The 15,983-nt window shown below is 42.4% G+C and overlaps 1 protein-coding gene across 5 annotated transcripts in view; it reads left to right on the forward strand.

The window, feature by feature from the left end:
- CENPP (centromere protein P) overlaps positions 1-15,983 on the forward strand; it is a 121,311-nt gene that overhangs the window by 98,209 nt on the left and 7,119 nt on the right. For all 5 annotated transcript variants that reach the window (XM_030956909.1, XM_030956910.1, XM_030956907.1 and 2 more), the window contains 2 exons: positions 14,187-14,266; positions 15,892-15,983. In XM_030956909.1, the coding sequence (XP_030812769.1) occupies positions 14,187-14,266; positions 15,892-15,983 (172 nt within the window). The remainder of the gene's footprint in view (positions 1-14,186; positions 14,267-15,891) is intronic.

Consider the following 15,983-nt stretch of genomic DNA (forward strand, 5'->3'; position numbering starts at 1 on the left):
GGGAGCCCCTTTAGGCTCTGGAAAGGGCCCTGAGGTGTCCCCAAAACCTTCTCTTCTCCAGGCTGAACGGCCCCAAGTCTTCATTAATGAGGTGTAGGTTCAGACACACCTTAAGAGATCCGTCAGGCAGCTTAGGGGATTTAGGATTTTCACTGTATGTCTGTGAGACTCTTGCTTATCTTCTCAACTTTTATTCGGGAAGAAGTAAAGACAGCCTGAGGGATCTGCAAAGACACAGGTCCCTCTTCTTGAAAATGGCATTGCACCTTCCTGCAATGAGCAGTAACACTTGATAACTGTATGAGCTGTCAAAGAGTGGCCTGTGGCTGCTTGGTATCAGGAAGGTTTAGGATTTTTAATTGGAAAAAAATGTGTGTGAGATTGGACATCATCTGCTGCCTTTCAATAAGATTTAAATCTGTGTAAGATTAATAAATAGATTGGCTTTAAAATTGTTATTTACATTAAAATTTGCCACATAAACTTGCCTGTCATAATAACTAAAGAAAAAATGCTGTATGTTCTGCTAAAAGTTCAGATCAGAATGGCAATTTTTTTCAGACATGCACAGTTCAGCTAGTTTTCTGTGTGAGTGCAAACACTGCTGTGTCCTCGGGGATCTGATATTGACTGGTTTTATGGGAATGGTTCATCCAAAAGTGCAGAGCAAGCTGCCAATCTCTGCTTCTTCTGCAATTTGTGTTATGCCTGTCCATCCCATGGCCAGTTGTTGGAATGAGCTGTGCAATGGGAGTACTTTGGCCTGTTAAAGTGCCTCAATGTGGAATTGTGTCCTTTGAGGAGAGAAGAGGCAGACTAAACAGCAATGAAAAATAATCAGAATAATTTTTTATTATTTTATATCTTAGGGCAAACTGCCACTGTTGGTTTGTGTCTTGAGCAAGAGCCATAGGATGTGAGAAATGGCTGTCCAGCCTGCTGCTGGGAGCAGGGCAAGGGGCCAGAGCAGGGCTTTGTGCTGCTGGTTGGAAAGGCAGCAAAGTCTCAAGATCTTTTGGTGGTCACTGTGTGACCCCGAGAATGTTAAAAGTCTCTTTTCCCAGCCCAGCACTTGAAGGAGTCAGAGCTCTTCAGTTCTCAGTCTCAAGGTTCTTTATTGTTTCTTATCTATAAAACATTTTCTCCTGCCCTGCCGAGGTCCATCCAGCAGGACAGTTCCAGGCACTCTGCCCACCCCTGGGGCAGTGTTATGTCTTTATACTAAAAACTATGTATACAATGTTTACAATTGCTTTCCAATACCTATCATCTATGATAGACAGTGAGCTTCTACCGTAAACCAATCTAAAAGTGCCAACATCACAGCAGAAGATGGAGGCCAAGAAGAAGAAGGAGAAAGGCTGGACATGCCCAGATCCCTCCATCTTGCCCCCTGAACCCCTATTCCAGAAACCCCAAAATCTACTTTTCCATCCCATGATAACTTCACTATTATTCTACCTAAACTGTTGTGGCTTGCTGATCTTCATATAAGGTTGGTCATTTGCTCCACGGGTCATAATCAAACCCACAGGTGTTCTGAGCTCTGTGCCGGGGTCTCTGAGCCCCCTGGCAGGGGTCCTGGCCATCCTGGACAGCCAGAGGGATGTTCTGGGTTCCCACAAACAAGGACAGAGGCAACTCCTCTTGGTTGCCCAGATCTCAAGATTTGCTTTACCTTCTATTCCTTTATTCCCTTTCCTCCCCTTTCACCCTCAGAAGTTCTTTTCTCAGCCATTTCAAAATACTCAGCCAAGGTTCACAGCTTCCCTACTGACTCCATTTTGCAGACTTATACCTTTATTTAATAATTACAATCTGTTTGTCCTATCCTCTTTTTCCTGAGCATCAAAGGAAAGCTGATACTCCCCATCCCTCCTTTTTAACTCTGCTATATTCTGCCTTTGCATGTTACAGCCTGGTATGGGGCACTACAGGGCAGTGGCCACCTGCATAGACAGGATTTTCTTTTTCTTGTCTCCCTCTTGGTGCCACAGGTGAGCAGTACCCATATGCAGACCTCTGATAATTTTATATGCTTGCAAAATATTCATTTCCTTGGGGGGAACCCCAGACCTTGGTACTGGATACCATGTCTGACTTGGAACCAAGAGTACATTCTATAGATTCAGATGTTCCACAGTCATCCTTATTTTTAACAGCTTTCTCTCACATTATATCATGAATAGATATTTTACTTATGCCTCCTGGCTTGCTGTGTTATTTACAAAAGGGCTGCGTTGAAGTTGGATCTGTTATTTAATTAAAACATTGATCAAAATATCATTTCCATGAGTCAAAAAAACACATCCACAATTCAGGAATGTGAGGTTATTTCTGCTTTGTTCAAGAATTGGAATAAAAAGACACAACTGAAAATTACAGCAGCAGTTTTTTAACCTTCCAATGAAATATAAGAAAGGAATGATATTTTTAAATTGCTTTACTCTTAGTTGTCATGATGAACCCATGCAGTTGCTGACTGGTTTTGATCAGAGACAAAGACAGAATCCTAAACTTTGCAATTACTTATGTGGTTTACTCTTTTTAACATCAAACACACAAGTTTATAGTTGGAAAAAAGCAGCAATGGGGAAAAAATTTTTCTAACTGTTAAAGTCAGCACAAAACACGAGATGGGGAATTTGGAGTTGGCAGCACAGTGCATTTCTGAAACCTGTACCAGTTACTGCATTCCTTCTGCAATCAGTGGTCACAAATATCCTTATGGAAAAAAATATAGGAAAAGATGAAATACTGCTGGTAAACCTTGAGATATTAAACACAGATTTCCTTCACATATTTGCAAATATTAACAATACATTGCAAAAAGTATGGGGTACATCGTTAGGTGGGAATAAACCTAAAATTGCAATGGGAGATGTGTGTGGCTGGGAGGTATTTACATTTTAAAGAGCTTAATTTTCAACTGTAACTGCATCCTATTTCCATTTTTTTACTGCAGTGAACAGAATATTAATATTCATTAGAACAACTTTCTGAGGACACTAATTATTGCCACAACTCGTCATCTCTTGGTTAGGTTTCTGTTCAATCCCACAGCATCAGTTTTAATTTGTGATATGCTTTTTTCACATTGTATCTGAAATACCAGTGACCAGGCAGATGAAGTAAATTGTAAAGCCTTTCTTCAGAGCTACCTGAAATTTAAGCTTTTGCATATTGCCTCTATGTGCCTTAGTGAAGAAATGTAGTGGAATCTTTGTTATATCATTACCTGGAGCTGTTCCCTGTGGTGGTCCAAAGCAAGGTGCCCACCTACCTTGAATAAATACAGTTTTAAACCCCTTTAAATCCCATTGGAAGGAAACATGGAAGATTTCCCCTGTCCTTCTGCTTTCTGTCAGATAATATCACTTCTTTTTGGGGGTTCAAATGGTGACACTTCCCTGTGTGTTGGGTAGATCTATTTCAGCTATGTGCTGATTCATGTTTTTCCAAAACACTGAACTCAGCACATCCTCTGTGTGTCTGAAACAGCACAAAGAGCTCAGCCTGGGGCTTGGTTCCCTCCTGTGCCAGTAATGAGCATTGTTACTCATCAATAGAACTTGGAGGTTTCCAACTTTTTTCTGAAATAATTGTGTTTTGCAGCAGTTGTTCAGTTTCCAGCATGACCTATAAGCCTCCTGTAGGTTTTCATTGATGTTGTTACTTCTCACACCCAGTTCCATTTCTTCAAAAGGCAACTACATCCCACCAGAGCAAAGGGACAGTGTTTCTCTTAAATAAAGATTGGGCTATAGTGAACAGATAGCTATAACTATATATAGAAATATGTCATTTATATATAGGAAATACTGAAAAAATTAAATAGAGAAAAGTCTGCACTTAAATATATGAATTATAGAAAATAAGAATATGTCATTATTCTAGTGGTCTTTCTCTATTTGTTTGCCCTTCTCATCTGGTTTCCATTTTCTTCCTCGTGCTTGGTTGCACTTTCCATTCCCATATAAAACACTATGTACTTCTCTAAAAAGTGAATGCATCATTTTTTTAAGCTTCTCTTGTGCACTATTTCCATCTTAGACTGTATCAGAACTGACATGTGAAAATTGAACTTGATCTTACAGATAAAACTGGTGCTTTGAAATGTCAATGGGGAGATGGGGTTGGGTTCCTGTGACTTGCTGCTGATATCCATGCTGTTTGGGGCCTCAGATGTTTTCCCCTTGGTTTTAAATTTAAGCAGGAATTAGTAACAGGATGCCTGTCCACTGAGAGACTGTCTCAGGAAGGAGATGTAAACTGAGGACACAAATATTTTGAAGCATTTTAGTCAAAACTAAGGATTTGTTGGCAGCTGGGACAAGAAGACACTTGGAGGACAATAACAAAGTTTGCTTGTGGTTTCCTTTTAGATTTAAGAATTAGTTGTCTTTGCCTGTTGATTCATGTTTTTCCCATTACAAACAGTAGCATCAAATGGTTTGTTTGGGTCAATTAGTGGACAATGACAAAAATTATTTGTGCAGCAGTTCTGCAGTGAGAGTCTGAAGGGACAGAATAGCAGGATAAATGTGTGAGTGTGTATGTACAGATGTCTAATTTTAAATTTAACTGTTAATACCATATCAGTATTTTTGATTATCACCTTTCTAGAGATTTATAATTCCAGAGTGCACAAATTCAGAATTGACTGTGAGTCGAAAAAACCCATTAAGTGATTAATTATGTTTGCTTTATGGCCTGATGGGCATTTGTGGCCAAACTTTGGTCACTCCAAACAAACAGGAGTTGTTTATCTCCTGATACCCCAGCACAGCTCCCCCTGTGTCATCTTCCAGGAGGGAAATGTTAGAAACAAACAAAAAGGACCTCTGAGCAGGTTATGTTTTTGTGGATGGCTCTGGGTATGGTTTATAAACATGTCTTGTTGAAGGAGAACATTGGTGTGGTTTGGGTTTTTCCCAGGATCAGACAGACTTTGCCAATCATTTTTATTATGATTTCTCTCTGTTCTTCACATTAAATGCTGCATGTTCCCTTTCCTTTGAGAACTGGAGGAATCATCAAATGGCTGGAGAACAAGTAGAGTTATTTCTGAAACACTGAGTTTTGTTTTCATGATACAGGATGAGGAGAAGTTTGAGGCGGGGGGCAGAGATGGGTTCCCTTTTAATTCCTGTTGTACCAACACATCCCATGTGCTGGACAATCCCAGCTTCTCTCTTGGACTATCCCTGTGGAAATGCTTGCACAGGCTTTGATATCAATGATCCCTGTGCGTCCCAGCCCTGAATATTGTACTTTTCTATGCTTTATTTGCTATTTTTTCTGTATTTCATGGCCTTTACTTCTCTTACACAACGTGAATGGCCCATGGTGGAATAAACTGATTTTATTTCAGTGAGTTGGGATATTTTATGAGGTCCATTCCCAGCGAGTACTTGGGGAACTGAATGTTATGGTATTTTTGTCTCATGGGAATTAGCTGGAAAAATCCTGTGAGTTAATAAGGATTGAACAGTTAGACAATAATTCTGAATTCATAGGGATATGCTAGAGATCAGAAATGTGATTTTGGAGGTCAAGGAGCTGTACAGCTACAATTGGAATTATTTTAAGAGGTTTTAGGAGGCACAAATATGTGCATAGTCTAGACAGTGCTACTTCTGCACTGGCAGGGGCAGCTGCAAGAAATGTTAATGCAGGAGCTGAGTCCAAAACAGGGAGGGGGAAAATAGGAAAAGCTAAAGGTGAAGAATATGCTGGAGGCCTCAGATGTTAGAGCTCAGTGTGTTTGGGAAGAGTCATCCAGAAGTCTTTCTACAGTGGAAAAAATGAATATTGAAGTAATCCAGAACTTCATTTTAAACATCATGGTGCTTGCCTTTCTTCTCGAGTTTTCCATGGGATTGTCAGGAATCCCTTTTAGTTCCTGCTCTGGGACTCAGCCTGGCTTTGGGAATGGAGACTGAGTGTTACAGCCTTGTTTTTTACATGAGCTGGGGGTAACTCCACGTTTAAATTCTGGGAATGGAAATCTTCCTCCTGTCTGTTGCTTTAATTTCCTTTTTCTTGAACTGTTTTTACTCAAGAGGGTTGAGGGCTCCTTCCTCAGATCTGTCTGTGTGAAAGGCTGGGAAAGGTTAGTGCTCCAGAATCCAGGCTGCAGCAGGCATTATTCCTCAGCTTTTAGGACCAATCTCCTGCTTTGTACACAAGGAAAACTTGAAACATTCACCGCGTTTGCACACGGGAATGTTTGAGGTCACTTTATTTTCTTTGAGCTTTAAAAACACAAGAGAACGGAACTGATTGCTTGGGAAGCTGAAAAAGGAAAAAGAAAGTTTTAATATTAACTACTTGCCTTTCAACTGGGTCTCTACCAGAACAAAACATATTGTTACCAATGGTTTTGACATGTTTCTGCAAGGCCAGCAATTGAAATTGAAATTATGAAATGCCTGAAGTTTGCATTGAGAGTGAATGAAATGCACTGGCAGCTGCACTGGTATTGTCAGTGAGTGCTCTTTGTGTTGTTGCAGTACCTAAGCAATGAAACAAATATTTATCCACATGCATCACACAACATTCCTGGGCAGTGCAGCTTTGGCCTTTATAAACCAAATAAGGTGGAGCATAAGGAGATAGTTTTGCCTGGCAGCTGCCTCTGATTTCTCCTCCTGGATACACTAAAGAATTCCCCCTGCTGCCCTAGATTCTTTTCTACTCACCAGTACACAGATATTTGAGTCAAAATGCAATTTGTTGTGAGAGATTTGGTCAAAAGTATAACAAAGTTTGCACACATACAGTGCTACAGGTTTTCAGTGTTCCTTATTTTTGCTTCTGTTTTGGTTTTTTTGGGGGAGGTTTTGTAGTTTTCTTATGAAAGTTGTTGAGTAGTAGATCAAAGTTTGAGGATAGTTGACCAATTTTGCAAGCCTGTTGTTTAGCACTGGATTGACAACTTTACACTCTCACACATACAATAATTATAAATTGGTGAATCTCTTCTTGAAAACGTTTGTGTCTTCTCAAGAATATTTCCTGTGTCCCTCTTGTTGGTGCTAAGGATGTGTTTGGAAATCTGAAATGTGTTGTTGACAGCCAGATCTGAAGGACTCTGTTTGGGTATGACATGAAAAGAATTCAGTGGGTTCAAAGCTTCCAAGGGCTTTTCAGCTGGACCCGTTCCTGCTCTTGTTGATAGCAACAGGCACTTCAGCACTGCATGGTAATATTTATTTTCACATAAGCAGTTGAGAATTGTAAATAACCAGACAAATGGAAGCTACTGGGTGGCAGATTTCTGTGGAGTCTGTCCAAAATGTAATGCTTTGTAGAACCATTAAAAGAGGATGGATGTCTTGTGGGAAAGATTTCAGTGTGTCTGCAGTATATGTTTTATAGGAAATATAGGTTCATAGCTTTACTTCTTACCTAATGCAGGTGTTAAACCTTTTTGTAAAGCTCAGGAAGAATAATAGAAATACTGCAGAGGTATTTGTGAAAGCAGGATGCACATGGACAGAGCTATGTTAAAGGAAAAATCTGATTTTCTGGAGGCTGGTGGGTGGTTGTTGTACATGTTCAGGAGGAGCTGTGCTGTGGACTCTGCTATTCCTCACTGAGAGCACATCCAGGTGGAGCTAAAGCTGGAGCACAGCTTGATTGGAGTGCCAGTCCCACAGGGGGTTTTGGGGTTGTGTTGTGCCAGCCCAGGTTCCTCCTGTGTGCAGCGAAGGGCAGGGCAGAGCTGCTCCTTAGACACCAATGGAACAGCACAGGCAGGTTTTGGCCAAACCCCCTCTGCTGTGGGACAGTTTGCTCTAAGTGATAGACTCACCTCTCAATCAGTTCAGAGCTCCTGGTGAGAAATGAAATTGGTATTTTGGATGTTCCAGGTGGGTCTGTGGATGTATTTCTCTTTAGCAGGTAAGATAAATTTGCCCACATAGAAGCAAATAACTCTTCAGACCTTCAAGAAAGATTAAAAAACCACAACAGTAAATGATGAACATAAGCTGAGTACCTTGTATAAAAACTTGCTTTAATCACACTTTTTTAAAAGTAAATGTCTAACCTTGAGCTAATTTAGATGAACTAGATGTTCTTCATTGTGTCCTATGGTTTATTTTTTAAATTAATCTGCCTACTTGGGAAAAAACTAACACAGTGTTAGAGCCAAGTCATTAACTAAATTCAGATGCTTTTATTTAGATGATGTTTAAATTGTGCTGTCTGGGTGAGCTTGATAATATAAACTACAAAAGCAAGTTGGGCCACATTTGATAATCAACTCCTGTGTGGTATTTCAAATCCAAGTTGCTTTATGCAATTCTGGATCCTTTTATTGAAATTTCAAAAAGGCTTAGAGAGAATCTTGCAGCAACGTCTATACAGAAAAAAAAAAACAATCTGTGAGGTATCTTGCTTCTGTTGTAATGGAAGAAAACACAAACTTGGCTTAATTTGTCTCCTAAAAATGCCTTTCCTGCAGTCTACTTCCTTCAGATTATTGACAATTTGGCTCACAATTCTTTCTTCACAAATTGTTGATGCTTCATGCTGCTCAGCAATATGACATCTTTTTTCCTTCCATAATTTTTCATCTCTGTATTGTCCTTGGCTGCTCATCATCTGTTGCTAAATTAGACATCTCTTCTACTTCCACACAGGGCTGTTCATGAAGTTTATCATCAAGAAATATTTAATTATACCTAGCTGCAGAGGGAGTGCAGGGGATTCAAAATACAGCAGAATGAAAACAGAATGAGAACTAATATGTCAGTGAAGTTGTGAAGGAAGAACAGAACTGCTGAGCTCTGCTGGTTTTCTGGGTATTTGCCCCAAAATAAATGTCCTGGGGCAGTGTCAGTGCTCTCCCACAACATCCCAAGGAGTTCCTGTGCCCTGGGCTTGGAGCTGGGCCAGGGCCTGCCTCCGCTGCCAGCTCAGTGTTAAGAGAGTGTATTTTAAAATTTAAATAAAATGCCAGAAAAGTCCAAGAATTTTAAGCTGGAAAAATGTAGGGCTTAAAACATTCATAAACTAGTGGAGATCTTTTGCCTCAACAATTTTAAAGAGAAATACTGGAGAGATATTTCTCTTGCCCAGCAAGAAAAAAGTGGGAGAAGAAAAAGCATGTGCAGCGTCTGTGTTCCCTGTTTATTATCTACCCCTTCCTGTTCTTCCTGAGGTTTCATGTTCATTTAATTCTGTTTTTCCTCACAAAAATAAACCTCCAGTATGTATTTTAATTTATTCCCAGTCTGCTGTAATTAAGTTGCAGATAAACACATGGTTGCCATATGACAAAGTGATATTGAAAGGAAATGAGACACAGAATTTTGTGTACTCAGGCCTTGGTTATGCTGGGTTGGCTCTTCTCTAGACCTACAGCCTAAATCCAATTAGGAAAAATACAAAAATTATGGAAAATTATTGGTCACATTGTGAGCATAGTGACAAACTGAATCATGTAAGCTCATGGGAGTAAAGCACGAAAAATAATAATGTTATGGAAATATGGAAGGAGGAAAATAAGTGGCAATGGAAATAGAGCAGGGGTCAAAAAAGAGAAGCTGTAATCAAGGGAAAAGGAAAGAAAGAACAAAGCAGAGGGATTTCACTGGCAGTGAGCACGGGCCCCAGTGTGACATGAATTCTCCAATTTTCTGTTGTTTTAAGGTTTATCAGCTGTTGCAGACTCTGAAATGACAATGCAGTGTTGTAGTGCTTGGTAATTGTATGATTTCAGATGTGTTATTGGTTATGTGGATTATCTGATTGATTCCTAATTGCTGTTATCTGCCATTTCCCTACGCAATATTGCATAGAGACTGAAACAGAACTGATCAATGTTTTATTTTCACATCAGGACCCTTTCTTCACCTCTGAGATTTTAAAAAATCCTCCAGTCCCTGCAGGGACGTGGATTTGTTTGTGTTTTAGCAGCCCTAGGTTTGGGGCTGGTGGTCAGTGCTTTCAGGTACATGTGCAGGGCTGATCTACAGGAGGCAGCTGCAAGATTGAATCTTGGCAAAGGGATCAAGGACTCAAGTCTCAGATCTGGGCAGGTCTGAAACCAGGGGGGTACAGAGCACTTTTTATCCCAGGAACCAACCAGCTGTGCCTGTGCTGCAGGAGGGAACCAGGCGTGTCCTGAGCTTGGGAGAGATTCTGGTCAATGTTTGCAAAGATTTGCCCTGTCCAGGGTGACATTCAAACTTATTTCTAGAATCCCAGGATGGCTGGGATTGGAAGGGACATTTAAAGATCCTCTCATCCCACTGTCCCAGGGTGCTCCAAACCCCAGCCAGCCTGGCCTTGGACACTTCCAGGGATCCACAGCTGCTCTGGGCACCCTGTGCCAGGGGCTCCCCATCCTCACAGGGAACAATTCCTCCCAATGCCCCATCTATCCCTGCCCTCTGGCAGTGGGAAGCACTTCCCTGCTCTCCTATCACTACCTGCCATTGTCAGACTTTCTTATAGGCCCTCAAATCTGCTCCCAAAATTCTCCTTTCCTCTTCTAAAAAGTGAGACTTGCATGCTGGTTGTGTCACTTGTGATTTTAGTTTTAAAAGCAGAGGACTGAGCCTGGCTGAGCATGGGGGGGTGGGCTGGGACTGCCACGGGGACAAAACCACTTTATCATTTTGGACAAAAACCACTTCATCATTTTGGACAAAAACCACTTTGACCTCGTGCTCTTCTCGTCCTTGGTTCCGCCGGCGCCGGAGGTTTGGGTGGTTGGCATCACAGGGATCACCAGCAGGACTGGTTTGCTTGAGGAACTTTCCCTCAAGATGGGAAGATGGGAGCTGTATTTATTCTGAGACTTAATTACGAGTGGTGAAGCTTCATAAATCCATTCTGAAAATGCAGTGTTTCTATGGGGTGTAATTTAGTTGAAGGGTTCTTGGTTACAGTTCCTTTAGTTAGGTTCTTGGTTACAGTTCTCACAAAGTGAGAAACTTCCACTTTTTAAATGTGCCTTTGTTGCTTTAGTGAAATTCATTTAAAAAATGACTGGTGTTATGGCCATGTTGGGATTTGAAGTCTTGGTGCTCCCAGCCTTGTGTGATTTCAGTGGGTGATAACGTGGCCTTAGCTGAGCAAACCATACAGAGAAATCACCCAAACCAGAGCCCAGTCAGAGCCGCCTGGGCAGGTTTAGAAATTGCTTCTACCTGTAGAGGAGTTTGTGGTACCATAACTCTTTATATACATGCTTCTTGCAGAGCAGCAAGTTCAGAATTAGCAGTAAAAGGGAGCTGTTGTTCCAGCTGGGAGCAGTCGTGTGTTTTCTTGCTAAGTGGGACAGAAGCAAATTTATCTGCTTTTATCTGGCATCTCTCTTGCCAATTTTGCTTTGTATTTGTAGCTACAGCTTTTAAGCAGAACACATTTATAACATTTTCCTTAGCAGAGATTTTGTGTGCAGAAAATTGCAGTGCAGCTGCAGAATAATGTATTTTGTTGAGAAATAGCTGCTACAAGTGTATTCCCTGGGATGGCTTGGTGTGTGTGTAACATCTGTCATGGGAGCAGGGCAAAGCTGTGCATTCCATCACCACGGTCCCTTTGTGGTTTGAGACAAAAGTCCCCATAAGATTCCCTGCTTGGACTCCTGAAGGAGCTGGAAAAGCAATTTCCGTCTAGGAGTAATAATAGCTTGGACTTTTGGTTTTGATCATAAGCTGATATTTAAAAGTCATCTGAGGAAAGATATTTCTTGATGAAAGTCAGGTTTTGCTTGATGCAGTTGAGCTGATCCTTCCCATCTGCTATCACGTCCTTGATGGGATCTCTTTCCCTGGCCTCGGCTCTGCTTTACGAGATCCCTCAGGAGTTCCTGACTTTCCCAGGAGACCTTTCAGTGGCTCAGCTCGTTCTGTTACTCTGGTTTTATTGCTCAGCTTTTCTTTTCCTCAAGGAAAACTTGGAAAGTTGCTCAGCAGAGAAGAAGAGGTGGTAATGTTGTACCCAGGGAGTGTTTGGGATTGGGATCTGCCCATGCCCGCCCTGTGCCTGGCTGCTCAGTCACCTGCCAAAATCCCACATTTTTAACAACTGTGGGATTCAGAGCCTGTATTCAGTATTTTCTGTGTGGAATTGGAGGCAGATTGCGTGACTGCATTTCCCAGAGTTCATTCCTGAAACTGTCAGTGTTTAAGGTTGCTGCTTGATGCTGGGTGTGGTGGTTTTGCTCCTGCCCCCGTGGGTGTTGGTGGAAGGTGGGAATGGCAGCCGGGATCCTCGCATGGATCTGGGCCGGGGCTGCCTCAACCACTGCCAGGGCTGGGTTACAGCAAACAGGCATGTAGGTATTTGTGGTTTGGCTTTTTGTGTGTTTTGTGGATAGCTAAAATATGACCTTTCCCACTGAAAAGCTGGATTTTATCCCAAATCCTGTGAATTTCACACAGGATTGGCTTCTCACAGCGTTCAGGTTGGTTGCCAGAACCCCGGCACTGAGGGAAGGCACAGAACGGCCCTGGCTGTGTGCAGAACTCACTGGAGCTCCCTCTCCCAGGTACAGGGAAGCTTTGCCACAGAAAATCATTCACTGGGCTTTCCTTGAGTTGCCTCTGGCTTCCACAGAACATAAATATCCCCCCCCAAGCTTTGGGGGAACGTGTCAGCTGCACGGGAACTCCTGAGACAGCCCTGGAAGCATTTAATTTTGTTTTGGCCATTGTAACTCTTATCTGGTTCCTCTGATCTGTTTTCTGTGGTGGTTGCCAATGTCTGGGTGTGGGTGGATGAAGTGTGACTCGGTGTTCAGCTGTGGGATACTCGGGATCCCCTGTAAATGAGGGATGCACGAGCTGAGTCCCAGGTAGAAGCTAATCCTGCATTTCCAGTATCTACAGCTTGGAGCTAAAGGATCCCTGGATCCTCCCAGGTCCCTGACACCCAGCAAGGAGAGACTCATGGTGGAAATCAGGCTTGGGTTATTGAGGAGGAAAGCCTGGAAAACTAGTTTTGTTATCAAATGGGCATAATTTCACCGGGAGTAAAGCTGGAAGAGGATCCCTGCTCTGCTGGATGAGTGACCTTTGATCAGCCACACTTCTGACACTGGAACTGCCCTGCTCAGGGTCCTCCCTTCGGTGTCTGTGTTCCCAGGATAGATCATGGTTGTTATCCTCACAGTAAATACAGTCCTGGATACTGGGTAGAAATTAAAATGAGCAAATTCCATGTGCTGTATGTCATTTGGCATCCTGCACAGCCCCCCTTCAGTTTGTCAAAAATTCCTAAACCAGAGCAAGGTCACATCTGGTAGCAATTTTGCTCTGCCAGATGAGGCGTAATCCCATAAAACCGAACTCATTTTCTCCAGTGCTGCTCGAAGCTGAGCTCTCCTGCTCCTTTTCCATAAGACCTGCTGCTTGTACTGGGAGCTCTGTGGAATGATTCAGCCTGGGAGACTTTTCACACTTTATAAACTGCAGGGTTTGGAACACAGCTTTGTGTCCAGTACACGAGGCAGGACAAGCAGCACAGCCCTGGAGTCTGTGGCTCCATTCTGTTTCCTTTCCCAGCAGCAGTCCCTGCAGGATGCTGTTCCTTGGGGCTGGAGGTCTGTGCATGCCCCATTCTCTGGGTGACCTGGCACCTGCAGCATCCATACAGAGCTGGGAGTGCTTTTAAAAGAGCTCTAAACTTCTGAGGCTTTCACAAGACACGTGGAACACATGAGATGGACTAACAAAGTAATGGAGCAACCATCAACCTTTGCACATTGTAGTAACTGAAAATAATTCTCAGAAACATGGAATTTTAATAGGAGCCAGTACTTTTATGTTGAATCTTGTTGCTGTTGTCCCATTTGTTGCTAACGTTGGTTATTTTGGTATTTCATTGGCTTAATTACTCCTTCAAAGCTTTGTGTGGAGCTTGGTGTCCATCTCAAACCAGAGTGTACCAGTGACCTGTCATCACTCACAGAGACAGGGGGTGACATGGTGATGTATTATAAGGTGTTATTAAATCCAATTAACAAACTTAGTTGAAATAAAAATTTTCTTTCAAGATTTCCTGGGTTTTACGTAAGGATCTTTAAAAAAAAGAAACCAACGGATCAGAATTTCAGAGAATGAATATTGTTACTCTTACCTTAGTGCAATCCACTGTGTCTGGGTAGGAACCACCTTATCTGCTGTGATTTTTATTAATCAATTGAACTTTTTTGTTCACAGGCCAAGTATCCTGACATCGTGACCCTTCCAGAAGGACTGTTGGGAGATTTTATAATTCTAAGGAATCCCAAAGTTTCTGGGTAAGCCAAAAAATGCATTTCTGTGTTTACACAGGTGAGGGATTGCACAGGCAGGGCAGCAGCCTTGTGCTGTAGCTCTGGGCTCCTTCTGTGGCAGGAGGTGCAGGGATCCCATCCCAGCAAAGCCCAGTTCCTCACCATTGCCTTGGTGTCTTGCCATTAAGGAACAGAAGGAAAAGGGCACTTACTGTGCAATGGAAGCAAAGCAGCTGTGGCTCCATTTTTCCATTGTTTTAGAAGGAAATCAGTTAGATGAAGGAATTATTACCTACCAGGTACATGGGATTTGTTTGGCCTCCCCATGAGAGATATTCCAGTACATTTGGGATTTTCAGCAGGGGAAAAAAATCCTTACAGATAAATGTAAGGTGGTGTAACTATCACTGTCAGGGATTCTGTAAGGGCCATGAAAAGCAACTATTTTGTGACAGGACCAGACCATTCCCTTCTCCTGTTACACCTTGCTTTAAAATGCTTTCATTTACATGGAAATAAGGCACAGCTCCCTTCATTATGTTTGTGTGTAGAACTAGCAAACAAACCCTTATAGATGATGCTGCTTCATTCAGCCAAACTTGCTCTTTAAAACTAAATGCTTTAATTTGGGGGTGCAGGAATGAATTGTTATTAAACTATCCCACACAGGGTAGATCTTGCTTTATTTTACAGTTTTTGCTCTGGTGCCAGGTGCAATCCCGTTACCCTCATTCCCTCTCACCCACAGTCATGAAACACAGGAATATAAAAGTCATTTCAGTGGCTTGGTAGAAAACAGACTGGCATAGAAATTTGTTTGCAAAATCCCAGAACAAGCTGTGCAAAATTCCCAAAGGATTTGTAAAAATGAAGTGGCAAAAGGCTGACAAATCACATTGGAAGGAAACTCTTGGAGTCGTGATGGGTTGAGAAAGGGACCTTGCTCCTCACAGTGACTCACTGTGCAGACAGCTTTGGATTAAGGAAAGCCTTTCCTCCAGTAAGGGAGGTGAGGGTTGGAGGGAACCAAGGGAGCTGTAAAGCAGCAGCTCTGCTGTGGATGGTGTTCTGGACTCAGCTCCTGCCTCACCATTCCCTCAGGATGGTGCAGGGATCCCATCCCACTGTGAAAGCTGGGAATCATGGCTGGCCTTGCACAACCAACACTAGTCCTGAAGAAGTAACAATGTTGTTCAGCTTTTTTTTTAATTAAAAGCAAAGAAGTGCAGGAATGTAGGCCTTGGACAGATGTCTACCTGCCATTAGTCTAAAAAGGCCATGAATAGCAGGGTAGCCCTTATTCCAAACCCAGCACATCACCAGTTATGCCAACACTTCTGAAACAAGTTTCCTGTTTTCAGCACCTGATCTGAGTGCAGATATTACATGAGGGGTAGAGCCAGGGGACACTCAGTGCTCTCTCTCCTTTGCTTTCCTCTCACTTTTACTGCCCTGTGCACATCTGGATGTAGCCAGAGCCTTTCCTTGTCATTGGATTGAATGCAGAGATGGTTTGTTGCATTATGTGAGGTGAATTTTGTTGCAGAGCACAAGGTTGAGCCTCGTGACTGCTGCACTTTTGGCTTTGAAGGAACCTCAAAGGCAGCAGCTGGTTAACCTGAGCTGCCTTTGCTGTGCACCTGCTACAGGTTTGAATTGATGATTGTCTGGAAGATCCATCTTGATGAAGAAGGGACCACTACACCTGTCCTGGACCTGCTGCCCAAAGTACCAGAGCAAG

The sequence above is a fragment of the Camarhynchus parvulus genome, chromosome 12 (genome assembly GCF_901933205.1).
Source record: "Camarhynchus parvulus chromosome 12, STF_HiC, whole genome shotgun sequence".
NCBI classification, from domain to species: Eukaryota; Metazoa; Chordata; class Aves; order Passeriformes; family Thraupidae; genus Camarhynchus; species Camarhynchus parvulus.